Below are 23,875 nucleotides of genomic sequence, written 5' to 3' on the forward strand. Positions count from 1 at the left end.
CATCCCACTGTTACTGGGAAAAACCATTTACCATTCTTTCAAAGACACTGAATTAAGAGTGTTCCACAGAAGGTAGGATTTAGAGAAAGAAATTACTGCAGCAGATCTGAGAAACTTTCTCCAACATTTTCCAGGCAGTATGTGACCCTCTAGTCTGTGCTTAAATGCCATTTCCTGCTGCTGTAACACTGACAACCATATGGAATTAAGCATTATCCTTCTCCAAGAGGCTGCTTTTATTCTTTATTAGCACCAACCATTATTATATGGCTCTCTTAGCCCTCCATAGCCCCAGTCTCCATAACATGTAGCTAAAAGAGATGGTAGACCTGCTTTTAACTCAGAGATAGAAGTCTATCCCAGATTTTGCAATACCTACAAAGGCCATCTGCTGCTTCCTCCTCAGCCCCATGCCCAGGCTTTTGTCAGGCTGTGGTACCAGGTCAGACTATGATCACCTTTCAACAGGTTAGGAGTTAAGTCTGGGGCTGGAATTTATCACAGCTGACTAAAGGTGCTTCAGCAGCTGTGACTTATCCTGCTCCACCCTGTGCCTTCTCCTGAAGTCTCACACACAAAACATGAACACCTACCTGTACTCATGAATCATACGTGATACTAAGAGAAAGGTGAACACACCCAAGATACCACTGCAGAGCTGCAATCCAGCACTGCACTTTCCTCCAGTCCCCATAAAGCCTCTCCTCCATTCCCCGGTATCTGTGTCCAGCCCAGGGGAAATACAGGCAGAGCTTCTGTCCTTTGACATGGGACTTCATCTAAACAAAGGAAGGCGAGTGCCCTCCATGCTGGCTCTGAAGCTTTCTGTTAACATCACTTGTACCTATGTGCATTTACAGGAGAGGTGTTAGTCCCTCTGTACAGGAAATAACCTTGCTCCAAAGTGCGAACCATCTAATGAGAAAAGAACCTCAGAGGACAGAGAATATATCAGGAATGAGATGACTAAACTCATCAGTGGCAAATTCATGGAGGAACCAATGCCCTGTTTAGACCATTAGACCATACCTGTTTTCTAGTAATATCCTGACCAAAAATTACTTAAAGAGTGTTTTCTTCTGTTTTCACATTTACATTTTTTTTCCTTGCTTTTCTCTGTAGGAACTTCACTACTAGCAAGAACCACTCTATTTGAAGGATAATGGGATATGAAGTGTGCTCTATTTGCCCTTGGTTGAGCTCAGGTGAAGAGTGATTAAGCACCACCATCTGTTGATCCTTCTGTATTGTACATAACAGGTGCTCTTTATAACCTAGCAGGCATTCTTGATAACCTCTGAATTTCAGAGATAAGGATCTTCATTTCAAACACAGTGACAATTAAAGACTGATTCCGTTTCTGCTAGTATCAACAAAAAATACAAGACCCGAGAGAGCTAAGGAGACAGGCAGACCCTCATCTAGAATGATGGTAATCATAAAAAATATTTAAGTCACTTCCTGTTCCACATGACCAGAAGATTCCACCTTATCTGAGAAGCATTCATCACTGAAAATGGTCTAGGGGACAGAGATTCCCTCTGGACCCAAGCCAGCATCCCCAGAAAACATGATGATTGATAGCAGTTCATCAGAAGCACAAGGAACCTACCAGCCAAGACCCAGAGGCAAGGGCTTCATGTGCAAACTGTTTTGAGGGGATGAGGCAATATAAGGGCCACAGAACTCCAATAAACAGCACCAGGGGTAGTACTACACACAAAAGCTGTAAAAGATGTGTTTTACAATACTAAGTATCAAAACTGCTAGTGACAACCCAAACCAGATACTTCTTATGCTTTCGTTTTTTCACAGAAAAACAAAAATTTGGGACATTTTCTTTCCCATTAATTTAGAACATAGTTCAGAATTGCTTTTGCCCAATATATGTTTTAACTCCTCAGTGTAATTTACTGTTTATATAAGAAAATGACATTTCCAAGCATTTTCTCTTTCTCTAAATCCATATTTTAAAATGTCCAAAGCAATGGAAGACTTCAGTATTTCAAAATTGCGGCACTCCTGGTCACCTCTTATCTGTGTAGGAGAATTCTCAGCCCACAAAGAGCCTCCCAAGGAAGCAGAGTCTGTGTGTACAGCTTACCTGGTAACTTGCACTGTGTGCTAAGCAAAGCTTCCACACCAGTTCAGTCACTTCTGCCCCAGTGACCTCCCTCTTAGTTACCTCCCTTTCATAGAGAATGCTGGTCACATACAGATCCTCAGAGTACCCTGGAAAAGGAACATAAAGGAAAAATCACATCTCTGGTGATTGCTGGCAATTTACTATGATTAACCTATATGCAAGGGGAAAGTTTCTCTCTGAGCCTCTATTTCTCCCTGTAAGAGTCTCCCTAGGTTTAGTACAGCCAAGGGATGAATACAAATGCCTGCAGTCAGTTTGAATTTAAGAACACAATAGAATAAAGACAAGTGTGACCCAAAAGAAAGAGTCAGAGAAACAAGAAAAAGATACACACGAAAAAAGCCCTATTTTCCATCCATACATCTCTTAGTATGGCCCTGCTACTTTACATTCACCACTTTTTCCAATATCGTCTAATCACTAGTCCCACACTTTAACCACCAAAAAAACCAGCAGGAGATCTAGGTGCCAAGAAAAAGAAATGGCTTGGCTCTGAACCTCTTCCTGAGGAAGAATCCTATCTTCTTACGTTGGTATAATTATAGACAAAATGTCCTGGAAATCTGGAGGTTCCTTGAAAAAAAGAACCAAACAACTATTTAGAAACAGACAAATAACATGTTCCTCAACATTTAGAGTTCAACTTTGAAATAATTCCTCAGGCAACTACCTATTGACTTCGGTAAAATCATTTTCCTAAGGAGAAACACAAAGGAGAAAAGAAGAGCTAAAATTAAAACAGTTCTCAGACATGGCATGTCCTTAATTGCAAGCCCTAATGGAACTATTTAGGTTCCATTTTGATAAAAACTAGGAGTTGTCCACAGACCAGGGAATGCTGATGCTCTGCATACAAGAGCACTAGGTATGTAAAATAGATAAAGAGGAGCTGGCCATTACAGACCGTCACTTTTGGAAACCTATCCAGTTTTGGAGATCCACAGAGTTTTGTTATGGCAGGCACAAGCCCTCAAAGACGGGACAGCCCAGCCTGTAAAAGCATCCACTTTAAAAGTGAAAATCATGGGTGCAAAGAGTTCTCACAGGCAAGACAAAGTCACAATATTTTCCTAGGAAATACTCGACTTTAGCAGAAACATAGTTACCTTTATGGTAGAGTGTCTCTGTTTCCACTTGCAAGAGTTTCAGTGCAGACTGTGTCTGTGTCTCTGCCCCACTGCCCTGCTGAGGGAACAGCGTCACACGGTCGGACTCGGTGCATTTGGCCTCCTCCAGGACCCCATCCTTAATGCTCTGGGCACATTCCAGCTGGGAGGACAGGATCTGCTGTTCAGACTGAGAAGAACAGATACTTCAGGAAGATCCTTGATGATCTGTGTCAGCCTACCCAATCCTTCCTCTCACAACTTCACAGAGGATTCCAGTTCTGGGATAGTGGGAAGTCTCTTGTCTACACCTCTGATAGTGCCCAGCCTGTGGAGATTAATGCACTCCTTATTTTAGCCTAGTTTTTTATCACTGAAAAACAGCTGCTATTAACTATCAGCATCAAATTCATTTCTGTTCACAAAGCCTCAAAATTAATCAGATATTTTTGGTCAGAAAAGTAGAAAAAAGCAAAAGGCTGGTAAATTTTGAATAGCTACTACAAGAAAAGGTAATATTCACGTAATAAAAATAGCACAAGATACAAGAATTGACTGTATTTTCTGTCAACAGTGGAAACCTGCAAGTCTGGCATTTACAAAATTTAGAAAACTTCTATCTTTCCAAGTTTTCTACAAAGAATAACTTCATTTTTCTAATGTATTTTTTTCTTACTCACATCTCTCTATTCCTCCCTTCAACAGTATATTTTCAGTTTACCTCTATAACATATTTTAATGAGAGTTTAATCCAGGTGCCTAACAACCTCTTGCATTTATACTATAATATTCATCAATTACAATGCAAACTTGCATTAAAACAAATTCTGTGAGTAACAGACATTACAGGGAGAATAATATGCACCATTTCTTTGCTAAGAACTCAAGTTTGGGCAGACACTCTCTTCAAATAAGTTAAAAGCAAGAGCCAGTGTCATTCCCCATAACTTACCGATGCATGAGGAAGAACAACAGACTGCACAGAAGTCAAACCAGAAGAGCGATGGGAGCAGAGGTTTAAGTCCTTTGTCTTTACAAGAATGGGACCCTTTTGTTGATACCTGGTTGGGCATATTCCCAGGACATCCACCTAGTAACAAACATACAAGATTGAATCACACATGCACACATAAAATACAAGGAGATAGCGTAGGTTATTGCAATTAGTTTTAATAATTACTTTTTTTGTAATAACAACAGAGATCTAAATTCTCCCTAGTAGAACACTGGCTTTGCCACAAAAGCTATGAAAAGGCAAATAATTTTAAAGATGTTGGTCAAGTTTATAGTAGCCAGGCTCTGTTGCTTTGTTTAATTTCACTGTGTTATTCTGAATCAGATAATTTACAGACATGTGCTTTTTCATTTCAGATTTTGTGGGCATGCAGGGAAGCATTAATTTAGAAGAGCATTACTAGACAGAGTAACTTCAGTTATATATGTGTGTGCCAAGCCCTACTGCAGAACATCTCTTTAAACACTGACACACTGCAGTAGCCTGAGAATAAGGCAGTGTTCATCATGCTGAAGGTCAGTCTAGAGACAGCTCTTCGTAAGAGAACTGCAGCCCCTGAGGTGTGTCAGCTGCCCCCATGCACACACTCAGGTGACAGCAGGGAGTGCTGGACTATTGTTTCAGTGTTACACAGCAAAAATTGAGCTTAAGCATTGAAATAATTTCAAAGAGCTCTGAGAACACTGATCTCCCGAAATTATTGAAAAAAAGTAAAAAAAAGTCATGAATTATGTGTACTGTGTTTTCTCCATAGAACAGGTAAAGCCCTGGCACTAGAACTCAGGTAACCAAGTAGTGGATTCCAAGCCTCAACAAGAATGTGAATTATAGGTAATTTTAGAACATTCACTACAAGAAGCAATCTGATGACTGCCACTGTCTGCTGAACCAAGTGGAAAAACCCTTTATTTATTTAGAAGTGGAGTAGAATTAAAACGTACAAGAGCTAAGGGTCACCTCAGAGCATGACTGACAGACTCACCTCCTCAACAATGGCACCAACAGGGAATTCTTGAGCTGTCTGCAGGACACTGAGAATGCCTCGCTTGATGTTCAGTGCCCAGGTCTGCTCACTCCTCACAGGACAGAGCTTCAGAACTTTCCCATCATGGAAAGAAAAATGAAGAGGATGCTGTTCTAGTATTTCCCTGTGATAAAAGAGTTTATAATTTCTTGCTTCAAAGAGTGCAAGTCAATTTATGACATTAAATTCAGATTTTCCTCAACAGAGCTGTTGTTCCACAATGGATCTCTCTTGTTCTGTATCTCCATTCTTTACAGCAAGCCTCTATTCTTCATAAATTCAGCCTAACCCAAGGAGGCCTTAAAAAAATCCTTAAAAACAAATCTTCTCAAGATAATCACAGCATCCTCAACATAACTGTAACAATAAAAGCAGTCCAGGCAAATTATTTACAAGTAAATGTACTTATGGCAATGATTCTTGTTTAATTAAGAGAGAAGTTCCATTTTATGATTCAGGGTGTCTTTAGCTTCAGTAGGCATGTCTGAATTACAAAGAAACTGCACCATGCCTCCTCAGCTGTGATGCACACAAGAACAATTGTTTCCCAATTGACCCATATCTTCCTGCTCTGCTAGGTGAGCATACTTGGGCTCTATCCCAAACTTATTCCCCAATCTCTGCCATTAGTACACTTCCTAACGGCTTTTGCTATCCCAGATTGAGAGTACAGTGTTTTCTACCTTTCCAAGGAATCACTTTTTAACATTGATTTTCACTCCTAATATAACCTACTTTAATCATATATTTTCCCTCTAAATGGGGAAAAACAAACTATCCAAAGGAAGAATTCCATAGTAGCCCAGTGACCAGCTCCCATACAGGAAGCTAGACAGCTCATCTGCACATTAGATGGGGTGCTAACTATTCATCTAATCAATCAGGTCACAAAGTAAGAGATAAAACTTTAATACACCAAGATCTGGATAAAGCCCTTCCAGAAGACACTGGGCATATAGGATAAGGGTTTCAGTTTCTGAACTCCTAGGCAACTGAGCCTGTTTTTGCTACTATCTGTAGAAATTACATGCATGTTCAGAGGACAAGCTAGACTACTGTATATTCACAATAGGCCGAGGCAAATGCTAATAAGGCTCACTTGTCTGAATAATTATTTTGAATAGCCAAGCTTCACTGAATGCTTTCTTTGCTACCTCTCTTTTTTGGCTTCTCAGCAAAGAACAATACACAACTGCTCTTACTGCTATGAACATCTTGCAAATAACTTCACAGAAGATGTGCCTGTACACTCATTTGAACTCTGATACCGCTGCCCATAGAGAGAACACAAAGTTCTTCCTGATGAATATAAAAAGCAATGCTTTTACTCCAAGCTTGCTCTTTTTGACCCTTTGAATTGAATCAATTACCTCAGCTCTCAGTGTTGTTTAAAGGCTGAGAATTCAAGTGTCAGGACAAAGAAGAAGATTACAAGGCTGAGCTTAATCAGACAACAGAACTGCTTTTTTTTTTGATGACAGAAGAAGCATCAGCTCTCTGGGAAAATGTCAGACTTCCACAGTTTGAGGAGATCTTTTTGTATAGCCATCTATACTGGAGACTATACCTCGGCTTGTCAGTGAGAAACACTGGCATATGTTATGAATGAGCTACTAAACCCGAAAAACAGAGAAGGAAGAAAAGCTCATTGGACAAATAAAGGAAATATAAGTATCCTGGAAGAAAAAAAAACACAACATTTTGCCTTATGAGAATCCTCTAGACCAAGAACCTCTGAAATCTACTGCAAAACTCAAGAGTCCATAGAAGTAACATCTGCAGCCCTGAGAGCTGTGATCTACACATGCTGCTATAGGCCTGGTGATTTGAACTCAGAATAATTTGAACTGTCTATTGTCCAAATGGTTTTACATACAAAGGGAGGAAAGTTACATCGAAGGAAAACTTGTTTCGACCAAATGGCTCTCATTCTCTCATTTTTGCTTATTGTGCTTGTATCTGGATCATCATTTAAAACACAAAAATAAAAAGAACCCCTAAAACTAAACAGAGTATGAAGCAGAGTGAACAATGTCCAGCCAAGCTGCTGCTAAGCCATGTAGTTTCAAAAAACCCCAAAAGATAGACCAGATTAGAAGGTTTTCTACCTTAGACTGCCCATTTCTTTCAGAGATTCCTCTCTGGATGCAAAACTTTTCTTAATCTGTACATCTTGAACCTAGAAGCAAAGATTATAGGCAATAACTTTCATTGTCAAGAGGAACTTGTGGATTTATCACATCAGTTTATCCATACAGAACATTCACATGAACAAAGGCTCAGTGTGGCAACAGAACTGTATTAGCCCCATCTTCAGGTGGCATATCTGAGGCAGTTTCCAGAAAGTTCTTCTATGAAGAAGTTTCACTCACTATTAAACACACTTTATTCAGCACTATTATATCCCTTTCACTGTCAAGCCACTAACCAGTTAATTTTTATCCATGTGCTAGGACAGGGATAACTATGCTCTTTGTTGACCTCATGTATCTGTGTATTTAGTACACATGTGTCAACCCCCCAGCAAAACCGATGAATTATCCCCTCTGTTAACCTGAAGGAAAACCCAGGCAGCTGAAGCTGATTTTTCCTGCTGCCCCTGTAGTCCTAAAGCACTATAGTTCTCCACCTGGCCTACCACAGGGCTCACCCCAGGAGGAGCTCTGCAATTTGAAACTGCTCTGTTGCTCTTGTCACCGAGACAGATCTCCTGTTGTGATGAATGAAGTGTTACAAGATTGAATTTTACACTGGGCTAGGAATGGCACCAATCCAGCACATCATACAAGGTTCTCAAGTTCTCTTAAAAATGAGCTATTTTAAAATTACTGCTAGAGATATGGAAGTGCTTTAAAGCAAACCAAGTTCCTTTCTCCAGTCCTGCACTTCATGTAACAAAAAAGTAAAACTGTTGTGCCACTTAGAAAAGCAAACAATTATTTTCCTAATCTTCCTTTTAAAACTGGCAAATACCTAATTTCACGTTGTGGTGCATCAAAGCAATACTGAAACTCTAATTATGAGATCCAGAATTGAACTGGCTTTTAATTACAAGAAAAACAAATGTTTGAAACATAACAATAATCCCAAAGAAAAATAAGATTCCAGATCAGCTCATCCCAATCACTCAAACTATTATGACAATACTTACTTTCAAAACCATGTGGCAATTCCCCAATACTTCAATGATCACTGTGCTCTCCAGAGAGATGCCACTGCCTTTGTAAATATTTCCCTGCAGGAATGTGTTGGTGACTACTGAATACCTGTAGCTGTATCTAGCTCTTTTGGGGAAGTATGATGCACTGTGTCCTAGGAAATTAAAAAAAAAAAAAAAAATTAAAAAAAAAAAAGGGGGAGTGGTGTTTTAACCTATTAATCTTCCCCCTCTATTTTTTTGTTCTTTTAATCTTTCAGCCACTGAAATCAGCAAAGCAAAGATATTCAGATTGTTCCCTTCCCACTTGGACTTTCAATTGAAAGAACTGGGTTTCTGAAAGCACCCTGTGTGCTGGCTGTAGCTCCTGTAGGGAGGGGGAAAAGACTTCCCCTCTCCCAGGCACATAATCTCACAATTTTCTTCAAGGCAAGAAGTTAATTTCCAAGGGCAGAAAAGGAATGTAATGCATTTACAGCACAATGCTCTTTCAACACCTTTCAGAGAGCAGCGAAGTAGGACCTTCACGACAGCAAGATGAAATAGATCTGTTCTTCATGCCTATGGCTGGGCTTAGTCCCATGCTGGTTTAGTCCTTTGCTCAGCTCTAATGCTTAGGAGTTTTTCAGAGTTCACAGAATGCAAACTTCAGGCATGTGTGGGCCTGGTAAACCATAGTGGAACTTCTCTGCTATTTCCCTGAATGCTGATCACTCAGGCAGAACTATCATCCTGCTCAGAACACAATATCCCTGCGGAAGTTTTCAAATTCCTCTTTCCTTATTATACAAAAAGCCTGAATAAAATCTTGTTTTACTCACCTGCACATTCTGCAAAACAGGAAGCTCCATAACTTAACCTCTCTGAGGATCCTGCAATGACAGGTAACAGAACAGAAAAGCACTGCAAATTTGTGTGCAGCTCAGCACGGACCTGCTGCTTCTGAATTTCAGCGAAATTGCTGAAATCCAAGCATGGTCCTCAAAACAATAACTAAATCCATGACAGTTTTTCTATAAAGTATACAGGCTGACACAATCTCACTATTTCTGTTGCTTTCTCCAGAATGCTGAAGGAAGATGCACTATTTAACGCATCCTCTCCAGGGAGGGTGCTTTCTCACCTGCTCAGTACCACTCAAAGAGCTCAGCAAAGCAAAGTGCTACACTACAGTAAAAATCCAGACAAAGTGCTACAAGAGCTACTACAAACCTACAAGCTGTGACATAATGCTCTGTTTTGCCAGTGAGAACATTTCTTAGCAGAAAAATTTCTTCTACTTACTCCCTGAAGCTCCAGCCACAACAGCACAGAGTAAAATGATGGTGAGCAACCCTGTGGCCATCAAAATCACCTCCTCAGACCTGAAGTTAACAAAAACACATCAGTTCTGCTCTCAAAGGCACCTCTGAGCAAGGCACTGAAAGAAAATTTCCTTCACAAAGCAGGAGCTCACTATTTCAACTCCCCTCTTCCAGCCAGAGGAGGGGCTCTGGCAGGGCAGCCTGCAGAGGGGAGGGGAGGTTGTAGTAGGGGGAGAGACAGACACACACATAACCACTGATCCCATCCCCAACAGCATTTCAGCCTTTTTGCATAAGAAGAGGAAGAGAAGTTAATCTATTAGAAATCCCACAAAATTGGAAGGAAAAGAAATTAGGTATATGGCATCATAACAAAGCAAATGCTCAGAACGATCCCATGCAGTGAATATAAGCTAAATAAACAAAAGTAAAAGTCCTCCTAGCAATCCCTCCGTGATGATTAATCAACCAAAAAGTACATAGGATGAAAGCCAAAGCTTTGGGACTAAAGGGAAGGTGTTTCCATCAGGAGCAAGCAAGTTCATGAGAGGCACTCATCCCACTAAACAAAGTTCCAAACCTCAAATGGGTAAAACTGTGTGTGAATAGCACACAAAACCACTGAACCACCGTGCTGCTGGTACCAATCAGGTTTGTACAACACATCAGACACAGACTTTCTAGGCACCCTCTTCCAGGCCTGGAGCTCTTCCCTCACTTCCCATGTACTCTGAGCCCATGCTCAGTCTCCACAAGTAACAGAACTGATTGCCACAGCTCAGCTGCACCTTGTGTGCCAACACCTCCCAGGGAAGCTGTGTGGGCAGGTAAACATTTGTTTCCTCCTGCTGCAAGCCCTCTGGTCTAGACTGAGCTGCTGTTTGCTTCAAACAAGAGTCACAAATAGAAATTTAGATAACAATCCCTGGTTATCTAGTGAGTAGCAGCGACCAAGTCACTGGTACTACTCTCCCCCGCTAGGTTTGTGCTGCTATGGCCTCTTTCCTGCACTTACTTCCTCCATCACACAACATTTGCTCATGAAATGCTTACAAATGTCAGCTTCTTGAGTGTGCTTTGCAAACATCAACGACTAAAGAAGGTGAGAGAGCAATTCCAGTCTAAAGAGTTAATAAAATACTCCATGATCTAATCTGGGCCCCTCTATCAAAATCCCTGACTAACCAAATGGCAAACTCAGAGTCAGTCTAGGTTTGAAACTGAATTAAAAAAACTCCAAATATTTCATGCAGCAGCTCAAATTTCTTAGAACCAACCCAAAGCAGTAACTAAGAAAGCCTTCTTCTGCCTTCACAGTGATTTTTCAGAATATTTTAACTTTGAAACTGCTTCAGAGATTTCATTGTGGAAAACTACTTGCAGAGTTTGCCACTTTAACTCTGCTAAGCTACTCAGTCTGGTACTCGTTCTAATTTTAAGTTCTAATTTCATCTGGGCATAGTGTGTACTCCTAGTAAGCAGACATTTAGCTCTTGGTCTACTATCAGCAATATGGATAGAGGCAGGAAAGTTAATAACTGGGCAGGAGCATAAAAACATGATGAATTTACCAGAAAATTTCTATATTGTGACAATTTTCTTCTTGAATCACTACTACTGCCCAGTTTCCACACCAATATGACTTTAAACTGTTTATATAATAAGATTTTTCAACGTATTTCACATGGCTATTGAAAAAAAACATCTTTAAAGCAAAAAATTTGCATTAAAGTCAGTAGGAACAACAACACTGAAACTAAAGAGAATTTCTGCTTTATCATGACACTAGTGATAGTTCAAGTGCAGAGTGTAACTTAGGCTTTCTAAAAGCTTTGTAGCTTCCCATTTCTTAGGGAAGAAACTATACTAATAGAAAAAGGAAAAATATCTTATGGTTGGGCTATGAACATGCTCAAGAATTTGTAAATCTGAGCTTGCTTGAATCTTGACAATTTCATAGGCCCAAGAACAAAGAAATTCACAAACAAAACTCTAGAGCTTTTTTTGATAAAAACATTTCAAACTGCTGTTTTCAGCAGAGCACAGATTTGGGGCAGTTTTTATGGAAATATCTAAATATGGAATTAAATGCCTGAATAGCAGCTAGGTCTTAAATGCACACTGAAGTCAAACCTTTAAGATAAAATACCACATAAGTGTCCTGTGCACTTAACTCATGTGACTTCCCTCATGTAGTTGTTGGCAAGTGCAGGATGGAGCCCGAGACCCAACATCTTGTAAGCATTTTTTCCTACCTCACACTAGGTGAGGTTTTTCTAAAAGTTCAAACCACCATCCCCAAAACAGGCAGAAAAAGAACCTCCTGAAGAGAAATTTCCAGCATGTTGCTGTCCTAGATGGTCTTAAAAGATGGAAAAAAAATCTGGCACACATGCTGCAAACACACTGGTTTAATGACAAGAGACCCATGCTGTCTATAAGTCTCAGAAAAGTATTAATCCATTTTAATGGATACTGAACTCAAGTTTGGAAAATTAATTTAATAAAAAGTACCATCTGTCACACAACAGGGTAAGCCTATCTGTGGACACCTGTTCATTATTATTGCCAAGAAAACCTGAGCTTTTACAAACTGGCAAAGTCTGCTCTGTATAGGCCCCACAAATAATATTAAATTAATATTATTGTAACACTGGCGTTTAGCCCTAAGAGCCTAAGGCAGGAGGGAAGTGTCTTTGGCCAGGGTCCCACACCCACCTGTGTGCTCGCAGTCCTCTCGTGTCCGGGAGCTCCGCCTGGTTATGGACCCGAATCGAGCCTGCGGAGCCCTCACAGGGCCGGGCGGGTCCCGGAGCCCCCCCTCACAGGGCCGGGCGGGTCCCGGAGCCCCCCCTCACAGGGCCGGGCGGGTCCCGGAGCCCCCCCCTCACAGCGCCGGGCACCGTCCGGGGCAGCGCTCCGGGGACATCAGCCCGAACGCCCCCCACCTCTGGGGAAAACGCCGCGAAAGCGCTGCGAGGCACCAACGCTTTCTAGGGCGTTTTCCCAGCCGAAATTAAGCGGAGGGGCCACCTGTCCGCCCCAGGGCTGTGGCAGCGGCCGCTCCCCGGCGGACAGTCCCCAAACTCGGCCTCCGAGCGCCAAGGATCAGCCGAGGAAACCGCGGCACAGCCGGTGCGAGGGCGGGCAGAGCTAAAGGGTCAGCGATGACTGCGGAGAAACGGGGTGATGGGGCCGCACCTCCAGCCCGGTGTCCATTTCGAGACGTGCAGAGGAGCTCCTCATTAGACTGATGAACAACAGCTGAGGGAGCTGGGGGGCCTCAGCCTGGAGAAAATAAGTCCCAGGAGGGACCTTCCCTCTTAGCTGCCTAAAAGAGTGGTCTGGCATTGGGAAGCAATTTCAGGGAAGTGCTGCAATCACCATCCCTGAAAGCATTCAGAAAAAACGTCCGTGTGGTGCTTAGGGACATGGCTGAAAGGTGGAGCTGGAGGTTAATGGCTGGATTCAGTGATCTCAGAGGTCTTTTCCAGCCTTAGCGATTCTATTATTCTGTTATCCTAGAGTAAAAATAAAAATCTTAAGCGCTACTTCGTGAACAATAAGAGTATTTTAAGAGGCATGTGCCTGAGTACTACTAGTTTTGTGTTAGTTACAAAGACACAGAGCACTCAGAGTAGCACCAGGAGATGGTACTTCAGAGGCTGTGGGGAGCAAGAGATGGTAATTGCTTTGGGTTTGTTTTTTTTTCCCCCTAATGCTTTTTTTAACCCCTTGCTTCATTCAGATACACTGTGACTTTAAGTCCTAGAGCAGTGTCTGTCATAACCCTGTTAATGTAATGGTCCTCTGGAGCTCACTGAAGCTGCTTTTTGGGGATAATTTTTTGTTACAAAGACAAAGCTACAGTGTGAAGCAAAAAGGCCAACCACAAAAGGACTTTCAAAAGGCCGCCTACTGACTCTTGGTTTACTCTCAGCTTGGGCACAGCTATTTTCAGCACCTCCAGACCACACAACTAGCTGGTCAGACATCAAATTTTCAATTTCTTTAAAAAATAAATTAAAAAACAACAAAAAATGTTAATGGTTATAAGAAGCACTTCCTTTGAAATCAATAGGTTTCACATGCACCTTTTAGTGTCCTGGTTTGAAAAAGTCCTAAGATGCTCATTGGCAAATTTATTTTTATACTGGATTCACACCCAGCATATCATACATGAGAGTATTCATCTCACACAAAACACATTAAAAGTCATCCTAAAGAAAATAAATTGTAATAAATAATTTTAATAAATCATATTGCTGGATCTTATGAAGGAAATAGGAACACAAAAGTTAATTTGCCACAAAATGCATTCACCTGAACTACAAAAACTTTACACCTTTGTCACAGGACTTGCACTTCTTAGTTTTTATGCCAAGGATGACATTGTGTACTCCATTACTGGCCTCCTGCTGCTCAGTTATGAATTATATTATAGCTGTATTATTAACTAGGTTTGAGTAGACCAATCATTTCTTAAAAAAATCCTCCTGGTTAGACTGCCGGAAGTGCTTTCACAAACACTGCAATAAATAGCAGCTTCTTTAAACCACTGAAATTGCTTAACAACTCCCTCTTGCAGGGGTATCAGCTGCCTTTTACTTGTTTTAACAACTTTTATTTTGGATCCTCTTTGCATGACAAAACAAGTTTTATTTCCTTCTGGCTCAAGCCTCATCAGAATTTGAACATTGTGCAAGTTCTGTCTATTAAAATTAGAAGCCTAATGAAAATAACACCATCAAAGTGTAACAGAAAGCAAAGTCATCCTGGAAAGCTCATGAAAGTGGGTGTAGGGAAGGTTTTACCTGAATCTGTAATGTAAGGCTAGAGGATTTCAGATGGCCTGTGCTGCTTCTTTATGTGAAAACGGCTTGAGTCCATAAAGTCTGCACTGCTCCTTCTGTAGTTTACCTTACCAAGGAAAAACTCTTCATACAACACTCACTACCAAAATAACCCTGAAGTTGCTTAATAAAAATAATAAATATCAATGCATTGAAACAAACTTGTTTCAGTATTAACCTTGCCTTCCTGTACTTTTTGCACCTCACAAAAAATACAACCAAACAAAAATTTAGACATTGAAAGAAAGTAGTGTATTCTCACATGATCAGCAGTGATTCTTTCCTATTGAGTACAATGATATTTGATATATTTTCCTGGTATGTGAACATGGAGCCATATATCTCTATGTTTAGTTGCATTGCAAGTGAAAGTTTTACCCAACAGTTTGAATTGAAAAAATATTTCTAGTACCCGAGTTGCAGGAAAACAACACATTTTCAGTGTGGCTCTCTGTGGGACAGTTGGTCTGCAAGGCAGACAATGCCATTTATCAGAGACTTGGCCCAGCTCTGAAAAATTTCTCCCTGTAACTACTTTTCTTCATTTAACATTTTAGCCATCCGTGTGTTTGGAAACATTCCAAATATTATCATTTTCCAATTACAAGCATTAGATAGGAAAGACACAGATTTTATTTTAAATAGAGTCAGTTTTAAAAACAAACAGTAATTTCAACATAATCAAACACAAAGTGCTTTCACACAAAGCAAGTTATATCCTGCATTTGTTTGTCCAAGGTAGGTTTAACAAAGCAGGTTACTTTGGCACAGTCTGTAGATCATTCCATACACAAGAGAACAAACACAGGCTTTGCATTTAAGGAAACAGCTATAGAAGGGGCAGCAGAAAACTTTGCAGAATGCTGAATTAGAAGGAAGAGCTGCCAACACTGTGTGTCCTATTCTCAATCCATACAAGGAACTTAAAGAGAATCAATGGACTGTGCACATAAATCAAAACATTTCTTTTGGTGTTTTGCATTCTGGTGCCACCACCTCAGATTTTCCAGCCATCACTTTGGAGAGAAAAGGGGAACTAAGGGAATAACAATTGGAAGACTTACCAAATGAATATATGGCAGGATTATCCCGACCAGACTGACAGGGTACTAAAATAATTAAAAATCCTCCCCACCATGCAACCAAATCCCAAGTTTGGAAACACTGCAAGCTTCATTGCTTCTTTCTGTCTTGCTCTAACAATAAACTGGCAAGAATCACATTTTCTGTGACACCCAGTGGGGAATTCTGCTTCCCAGTAAGACACAGGACTTGTTCATGTCACCAAAACAGAAAATTCAATGCAGCATCACCCAAGCCCTTCAAGAACATCGAGAGCACTATGGTGGTGCACCAGCAGACAAAAGCACTTGTTGGTACCACATCATCAAGATGGAAAACTACAAAACTACCAGCTTTTTATCTCCATCATTCTCTTGCCAGTTAGTAGCTGCTGATGTACATTCTTGTTGCACTGTATTAGGAACAGTGAAAGTATGACACAGACTCTCTGGCTTGGTTGCAGAAGAGAGCAAGTTTTATTCTTCCCTATCTTCTTTTATAGACAGGTCCAAGAAGGTCCAAAAAGGTAAAACTCTCATTGGTCATTAAACCAACACATCACCATCACTGGACAGTTAGAAAAAACACCCCTTGACCATTTCTTACAAGTAAACAAGGCGAAAAACAACACCTGCAAAGATTGTCTTCCTTCTCTAAGGACTGTTTGGATTCCTCCTTATATTTCTCAGGCCACACTTTATCAGGCCAGTCTGAGAAAGTTACATGTTGATTCCACACAGACACTGTGCTGCTTTCTCGCATTCAGCATCCATACATTCTTACGGCACGAATAGACCAGAAACCTTTTCCAAATACACAAGGAAACTCTTAAATCACTTGCAGACTGACCCAAAAGCAGCAGCAGTTTAGAAAACATAGTTAAGACAAGGCCTAGAGATTGTACATGATCTACAGAATTACTGGATTTCAAACATAAAGTGTTGGAAGATTCCTGAAAAACTAACTTATACTGAATATTTACAGAAGGCACATTTGGCAAGAACACTAAATGGAGTATTTTTTTTTTTTTTTATTTTAGCTTTTTACATTTACAGATACTAATACAGTGTTACCAACACAGCCTTGTTTAAACACCTGTCTGCCTTTTCTGGACAGGTATCATTTAGGCTGGACATTAGGAAGAAGATTTTTACAGAAAGGGTGATCAGACATTGGAAAAGACTGCCTAGGGAGATGGTGAGGTCACTGGCCTTGGAAGTATTAAGAAAACATTGGGTGTGGTATTCAGCACCACAGTCTGGTTGATAAGGTGGCATTAGGACACAGACTGGACATAAGGATCTCAAAGGCTTTTTTCCAACCCAGCTGATTTTGTGATTTGGATTCTGTGATATGCATCAAAATGTTGTTTGATCAAGTTGCTTATGACACAGAAATCACCTTAACCTTCAGAGCCTCATTCCCTAATTTTTTGTGATTATCATCTTAAATTAGCATATCCAGCTTAAGCTTCTAAAAGCAGAACTTATCTGTCATTTAGTTTAGAAAAATCAGAGAAACTCCTTGACAAACGTTTTACCTTCTTAATGAAGAAACAATAATTAACATGCAGACCAACAACTAAAAGCCCAGGTGATTTATTTATGTGTTTCAGGTGGAATTCAAGCCTTAAGATAAGGCTGAGGTTTGTTTATGATTGATCACCTGATTTACATAAAGGAAGTTTTCCAATGTTCCAACCACAGCCCTCTGGACATTTCCACTGGGGTGAAGAAAACACTACACAGACTTTCAACCACCAGCAGGAAAGCCTCCAGCCTAACAAAAGCCACTGAACAAATATCTCCTATATGAACATCTTTACTTCAGATTAGAGACATGACTAGACTTGAAACTGGCAAGAAAATTCAGATACTAGATTCAATCACTATTTTTGCACAACCTGAGTGGTCCATTTGGAAAAGCAACCTCCAAGAAGTAAAAAGCCTCTAGGTTTGGTTCTCTTCCAACTATAAAAGTTTTAAAATGAATTCTAGTGCTCATGAAAAGATGACAACAAACAATTTCTTTTTTCAAAGAGGGGCACCTGTCTCTGAGGCAGCTCCCTGCAAGTTTGTAAAGAGCGCTGCTGCCGAAGCACAAGCTTAAATAGTCCTCCATACACGTCCTCCTCTTGTTCTGTGCTGAGACTTTATGCAAGTACAATGTGCAACATGTCTGAGACAAGATTAACTGAAGAACATCACCAACCTGTTCTGTATAAAGCAAAAAGAGAAACACTCCATTGCTCTCCACTGGTGCTGGACTGAATGATCCATACAGATTAGGTATGCTTTTTACAGACCTAAGTGAGATTCCTCTCAAGCAAATGCGTATTCAAACCATCTAGCAATAAACATTACTTTTTATTGGTTTCCAGTGACAGGATTCACAGAAAAAACAGGAAGTCTCCATGAAGCTTCAGAGAGGGCTTGTAGAGGTGCGAAACAACTTCATCAATCAATGTTTAATCACTGCCTATAAACGTTTGTAAGAACCGACAAGAGCGCTGCATTTTGGACAGGTGTGATCCACATCCTTTAGGGCATCAATGCAGAAGGGAATTAAGCAGCAGCCTAATACACACCTGCAAAGGCAAAAAAAGAGAAAAACACTGCTTTACCACTTTTTATACATGCAAGAAGGTAAAACGTATTTTGTCCAAAAGCCATGAGTAAAACTGGTGCCATAAGCTTTAGGAAGAACACACATGGCTATGGAGTCCATTACTGTAATGTTCCAGAACTGCTTTAAGGTCCTGTAGGACACAGGTGCAGGCTAATTGGACCATGAAGGCTTAGAAGCAAAGTTACACATTAGAGCTAACAAAAGTCAAGGTAAAAGTTCAAATGGGAGCTGACCTACCCCAGCAGGCAGAGACCACCACATGACAGCCAGGTCAACGCTCCTGAGTCATACGAGAGACGTGTCACTATCACCTGGTTACAGGAAGGGCAGCACATCTGAACCGGGCGGTCATAAAACAGTACTGGCTGCTGCACATACACCGTCTGAACAGTAACTGAGCAGAGAAATGGCTGTTTACTCCATGAGGAACAGGAAAAAAAGAGTAGCAATCAACTTCTCTAAACCAGGTACAACTGAAATATTCAGGGTTCAAAGCAATGAAATACAAAACAGAGAAATCACCATGGCATTTCCTAATGCAGAAATACACTGCCTTAAAAATAAAGCTGCACTAAAAACTGCAGAAAGCCAAATGATGTTATTGATATCAGTGCACACTGAGGGATTCACAAAAATTGATTCACCTTATTCTCTTCAATAGTATTTTTTGGTAGGTGGTGAACACCTGTGAACCAGGATTTTTACCTTCTGACAGCACCTATTATACAGCCACTTGACACCACCTTAACATGAGGTACAGAAGAGTTTTGGAGGCTTACTGGGGTTATTTGCTGGTGGAGGCTGTCCCATGTGTGGGGGAGGGTTCATTCCCTTCCCATCTGGCTTCTGTCCAGGGCCAGGGATGGGAGAGGGGTGAGGATAGTTCATATTGATTGCTACAGCTTCCTCATAAGAAGGTGGTGCTGATGGGACAGGGTTGCCACTTGGTGTAGCCATTATATCTAAAACATAAAAGACAGAAAATCATAACAAAAGGCATTATTTATTATGGGCAATTGACAAATAATTACACTCAACTCAACAGCAAGAAGATAACTAGATTAAAAGGGACTTTTACCACCATAATTTTTTTTTTTTTACACTTTGTCCCAGCACTAATTCTTCCTTTATAAATTAAAAATACCAAAGCAGGGAGGTAGGGCATCTTTATTGGTATACTAAACTATCTGGTAGTCTCTAATTCTTTAAGAACATTATTTCTAATCCCTCTTGTTCACCTGAAAAACTGAACAGTATGATAGACCACATGGTTGTTGCTAACCAACATGAGCCTGGTTTGTGGTGAAGTTTAAATATTTAAAAAATACTATTTACCTCTGCTGTAATTTGAAAGAAGTATTTGTATTGAAGGAAAAAGAAACCCCAACAAGCATGTCCAACTGAACTCAAAGCTTTTACAACTATCAAATATGTCTAAGGTTGCCATTTTTGCTTCTTAGCTACATTTTAATGAATTTGTAGTACAACTTTTCCTCCACCAGTTGTTATTTTGGTGAAGAGGATAGGAATGCGGACCACTGCCAACAAAGGACTGTGGTTTCCATGCAGACTTCCTCTCCTCCTCCCCACCTACTCACTTCCCATAGTCTGCCCACCATTTTCTTCATGGAACAAGGTCTCATGGCACCAGTGCTGACCTAGCATCTCCTTTTTCCCCCTCCTCCTAAGGACCATCAGACAGCTCTCCTAGAGCCACACTCCATTCTGTTGTCATACATATGATCCCTCTGTACACATGCAAGTCTTTTCACTCAGTACTATCTGGGAAAGGCAGCCTGTATTTGGAATATTAATTCTATGGTGCTATGAAAATTACATAGGAGCTCCAATTACCCATAGCACTACTATGAATAAAAGAAGGGAAAGTGTACTGATGCAATTTGCAGATACAAAGGACAACATGCAAAGAGAAAGAATTTCAGGTGTAAGTATCTGTTTAGGGCTGGTGTCACTCCATCCACACAAAGCCTGGGTGAGACCAGCACACAAGTTTCCAACAATGACAGAAGCCTTTCCACTCTCCCAGAGCCATGGAAAAGTCCCTGGAATACTGCTGATTATCTTCCTCACACAACACAGCTTTCATCAGGATTTCAGTGAGGTCTATAAACACTTCTATAAAGAACTTGTCACAACTTTGTTCACTCTTCCAGGTTACACAGGACTAATTGGCAGCACTGGAGGCATGGGGATACACTAGCAAACAACAACATTTATATATTTCAGGAGTCCCACAGTCTTCCCAGCAGATTTAGCAGAAATGTGGAAAGGTGTATTACAAAGGGAATTGTGTAGTCAGTCAAGTGTGGGTTTTATGGCAGCCCCGTGGCCAGGACAAACACAGGAGCTGGTGCAGAACACATGTAGCTGCAGGTGCTGGAGCAGTAATTGTGGTAAGCCTGGGACAAACATTGCTCCTTCCCATCTTTCTCATACTCACACTGCAGTTTTGGCAGAATGAAGAGGGAACAAGACAGCAGTCAAAGATGTTGAAACTCAGTAAGTTTTTATAGCAACAAGTATTTCACAGTTATACTTTTAATAAACACTGATCTGTTTTCTTTAGAAGAGAAAAGTTTTCTCCTTGTGACTAAACAACAGAGCTGAGTCACGATACTGACCCCACTCGGTGCGCTGGTTTTGGCTGGGGGTGCAAAGAAGCCAGGAGGGGACACTGCCAGAACAGCTGACCCCAGCTGACCAAAGGGATATTCCAGACCATAAAAGCATCATGCTCAGCAATAAAACCAGGAAGAAGGTTGTTGGAAGAGAAATACTGCTCAGGGACTGGCTGGGCAACCAGAAGGTTGGTTGGTGGTGAGCAATTGTTCCCATTTGCTTCACTTCCTGGATTGTATTTCCCTCTGTTACTTTCCTTTTCATTACACCTATTAAATTATTACTATTTTGTTATTTTATTTCAATTATGAAACAGTTCATGTCTCAACCCATGAGTTTTCTCACACCCTTCCAGCTTCTTCAGGGGTGCAGTAAGTGAGCAGCTGTGTGGTGCTCATTTGCCAGGTAGGGTTAAACACACAGCTACTTCTGCTGCTCAGCTCTGCTTCACTGACAAGCTGAACACCCTTCATAGATTTCAAAATTATCGTAACTTCCAGCATGAACACTTCTAGTCTTGATATTTACTTATTTTTAAATTATGCTGCATGTTCATTTCTTACCACCAAGTGGTTTTGAACAACCATTTCAATTTAAACATGATCACTTGTGCTTTTTCTGCACTTTCACTTTTTTTTTTCTTTTCCTGTTGAAAAATTTGAACAGGTCTCAGGTCCTCATAGCACTTTGTGGAATCCCTTTCCTTTTTTTAAAGTTTCAAATCTGTAGCACAAATAACATGTACAAAGTACTACAGTGAATGGTAAAAAACTAAAAACCATGTATAAATTCCTTCAAGTTATCTATCAAAACAAAATTTCCTAATAAACATCAAGATGACATTTGGACTACAAAAAAGCCTCTTCAAAATACTAAGTACTGTAGATGTAACCACAACTTCAGCTTTTCAATTTCATTTCTCTCATGTCCCTTCTGCTTTATATGTCAATTTTGAAGAGGTATTTGAACCATCACTTCATAAAGCCAGTGCAAATGTGCAAGTGTGTTTCACACTCCAAATCTTCAAGATTAGGCTGGGGACAAGAGAAAAAGAAGGTAATAACCCACCTCTCTGCTTGGTATATAAAAAATCAACCAACCAAAAACCTTTTGGTAATTTGTAAGCAGTAAAAACTGCTTACAAATTGCAAACAAATCTGTTGTTGCCCTTCCCTTAGTCTCTTGATGAAATCTGACAAAACTTAATCCTTAAATTAAACAATTCCCACGCAGTCCTCTTCACTAGAAATCCCAAATTGCCCTCCAACACCACGGGTGGTTTAGAGGGCTCCCTGCACATCAGAGTCTAAGACAGCTACCGGTCAGCAACACCGAGAATGAAATACAGGTTGAAGGCTTATTTCTTTTAACAACCCAGCGGGATATACAGGTTTATCAGAGTACTCGGATTTTTGCAGTGCAAAGCACTAACACAACACCTTCTTGGACCATCAACTTCGTCTACATAACAACTTCCTCGGTTACCAACCTGCTGAGAAGTATTATCTCAAAGTTGTTCAAATTTCTCAGGCATTTGTGAGAGAGTAAAATCCAGTAATCACAACAAAAAAGACCGACAAACTATTATTTCAGGAGGAACCAATGGCATTGAGATCACACTGAATTCTATACTGGCAAAGTAGAAATAGTACCGCACCGTGTGTTCTGCTGGCAGGAGAGATTTCAGAGGTTAGTGTCTTACTTTTACCAAGTAATCAATGGTTTCAGAATAATCCTGTGATTATGCCTATGGTGGCTTCCTGTGAGTAACCCCCTCCTCGGGGCAGGGCAGGGCCGGTCCGAGAGGAGCTGCTGCCGCGCGGCTCCTGAGAGCATTCCCTAAGGAACGGGCCACCTTCCGCCTGCCACACTCGGGGAAGCGAAACTCCGGCCTCGCTCGGCCCGCGCCCGCATCACTGAGGGCAGGAACCGTCGGCCACGGCCTCCTGCGGACCGTCCCGGGACCGGGACCGCGCCGCTCGGGACACCGCTGGCCCACAACGCCCCAACCTGCTCCCGGTGTTCATGGGGCTCCTGCGGGGCAGAACCGGCCCCCGAGCCGCGGCCGGGCCGGAGCATTGGAGCACTGGGAGCGGCCCGGGGAGGGCAGCGCTCGGGCCCGGCAGCAAAGCCCCCCCCGCCGCCCCGCTCTACCCTGCCCGCTGCCCCGCCAGGCTCCGGGCTGAGCGGCACAGCCCTTACCGTGCCGAGCCGTGCCCACCAGCCCTCTTCTCCGCTTCTCTCCGCTCGCCCGGGTGCAGCCACCGTCAGCAGGGTTTGTCCCGTCCCGTCCCCACCCGCGTTTCCTCCTCCCCTTCCCCCTAGAGCCGCGAGCAGGCGCCGCGGGGGTTGCTCGGGAGGGCGCTAAGCTGGCCCCGTCCAGGCCCTGCTCCGGGAGCAGCCTCGGCCGCTCCCCCAGACCCACCGGCTCCCGGCAGCGGCGCGGCTGGGCCGGACGGGACGGGAAGTGGGGTAAGCCTGTGGCAGTACAGGCACTCCTGACGCATTTCGCAGTCACGGCGATCGGGAACTCTGCGGCTTTCGCCAAGAGCTCGCTCAGATTAAACTAGTAATCTTCAACTTTCCCGTCAGCTTCGCTGCCAAGCATCATGTTCTGTAACACTGCAGGGAAATCACTTCTCTAATTCTACAATACCCTTTATATTTCCAGATCGGGTATTTCAGACAAAATACAAGAACACATAAAATGATCAACAAAACTTTCAAGTACAAGATTCGGTGAGTTTAGGTAGGTGCCTTTACAAGCAATTGAATTGGATTCACTCTTTGGAAAGCACAAGTGTATGTCACTCTCTGTCCAGCTCTGACATAACACAAAAGTGAATCATGGACAGATCTCTAAACGGACTTCAAAAGGGACTGCTTCACACACTGGTTTGTGTGAATCTACCTTAGACTGAAGGGACTTGATAGCCCTTG

The 23,875-nt window shown here is 41.7% G+C and overlaps 2 protein-coding genes across 2 annotated transcripts in view; both read right to left on the reverse strand.

The window, feature by feature from the left end:
- APOLTP (apolipoprotein lipid transfer particle homolog) overlaps positions 1–10,492 on the reverse strand; it is a 74,263-nt gene extending 63,771 nt beyond the window's left edge. The window contains exons 1-8 of the mRNA XM_088064313.1: positions 10,471–10,492; positions 9,270–9,320; positions 8,443–8,603; positions 7,400–7,470; positions 5,250–5,415; positions 4,205–4,342; positions 3,253–3,442; positions 2,105–2,232 (exon numbers count right to left, since the gene is read on the reverse strand). Of these exons, the coding sequence (XP_087920439.1) occupies positions 2,105–2,232; positions 3,253–3,442; positions 4,205–4,342; positions 5,250–5,415; positions 7,400–7,470; positions 8,443–8,603; positions 9,270–9,320; positions 10,471–10,492 (927 nt within the window). The remainder of the gene's footprint in view (positions 1–2,104; positions 2,233–3,252; positions 3,443–4,204; positions 4,343–5,249; positions 5,416–7,399; positions 7,471–8,442; positions 8,604–9,269; positions 9,321–10,470) is intronic.
- Positions 10,493–16,120: 5,628 nt separating this feature from the next.
- Positions 16,121–23,389, reverse strand: LITAF (lipopolysaccharide induced TNF factor). Its single transcript, XM_005522889.3, has 4 exons — positions 23,138–23,389; positions 19,075–19,257; positions 18,533–18,689; positions 16,121–18,254 (listed from the first exon to the last, which is right to left on the reverse strand). The coding sequence occupies exons 2-4, from the start codon at positions 19,250–19,252 to the stop codon at positions 18,146–18,148; spliced, it is 444 nt and encodes a 147-aa protein (XP_005522946.1). The 5' UTR covers positions 19,253–19,257; positions 23,138–23,389; the 3' UTR covers positions 16,121–18,145.
- Positions 23,390–23,875: the final 486 nt, after the last annotated feature.

Source organism: Pseudopodoces humilis, chromosome 18 (assembly GCF_049639895.1).
Source record: "Pseudopodoces humilis isolate 2021_Gansu_Grassland_sample_001 chromosome 18, ASM4963989v1, whole genome shotgun sequence".
Lineage (NCBI taxonomy): Eukaryota > Metazoa > Chordata > Aves > Passeriformes > Paridae > Pseudopodoces > Pseudopodoces humilis.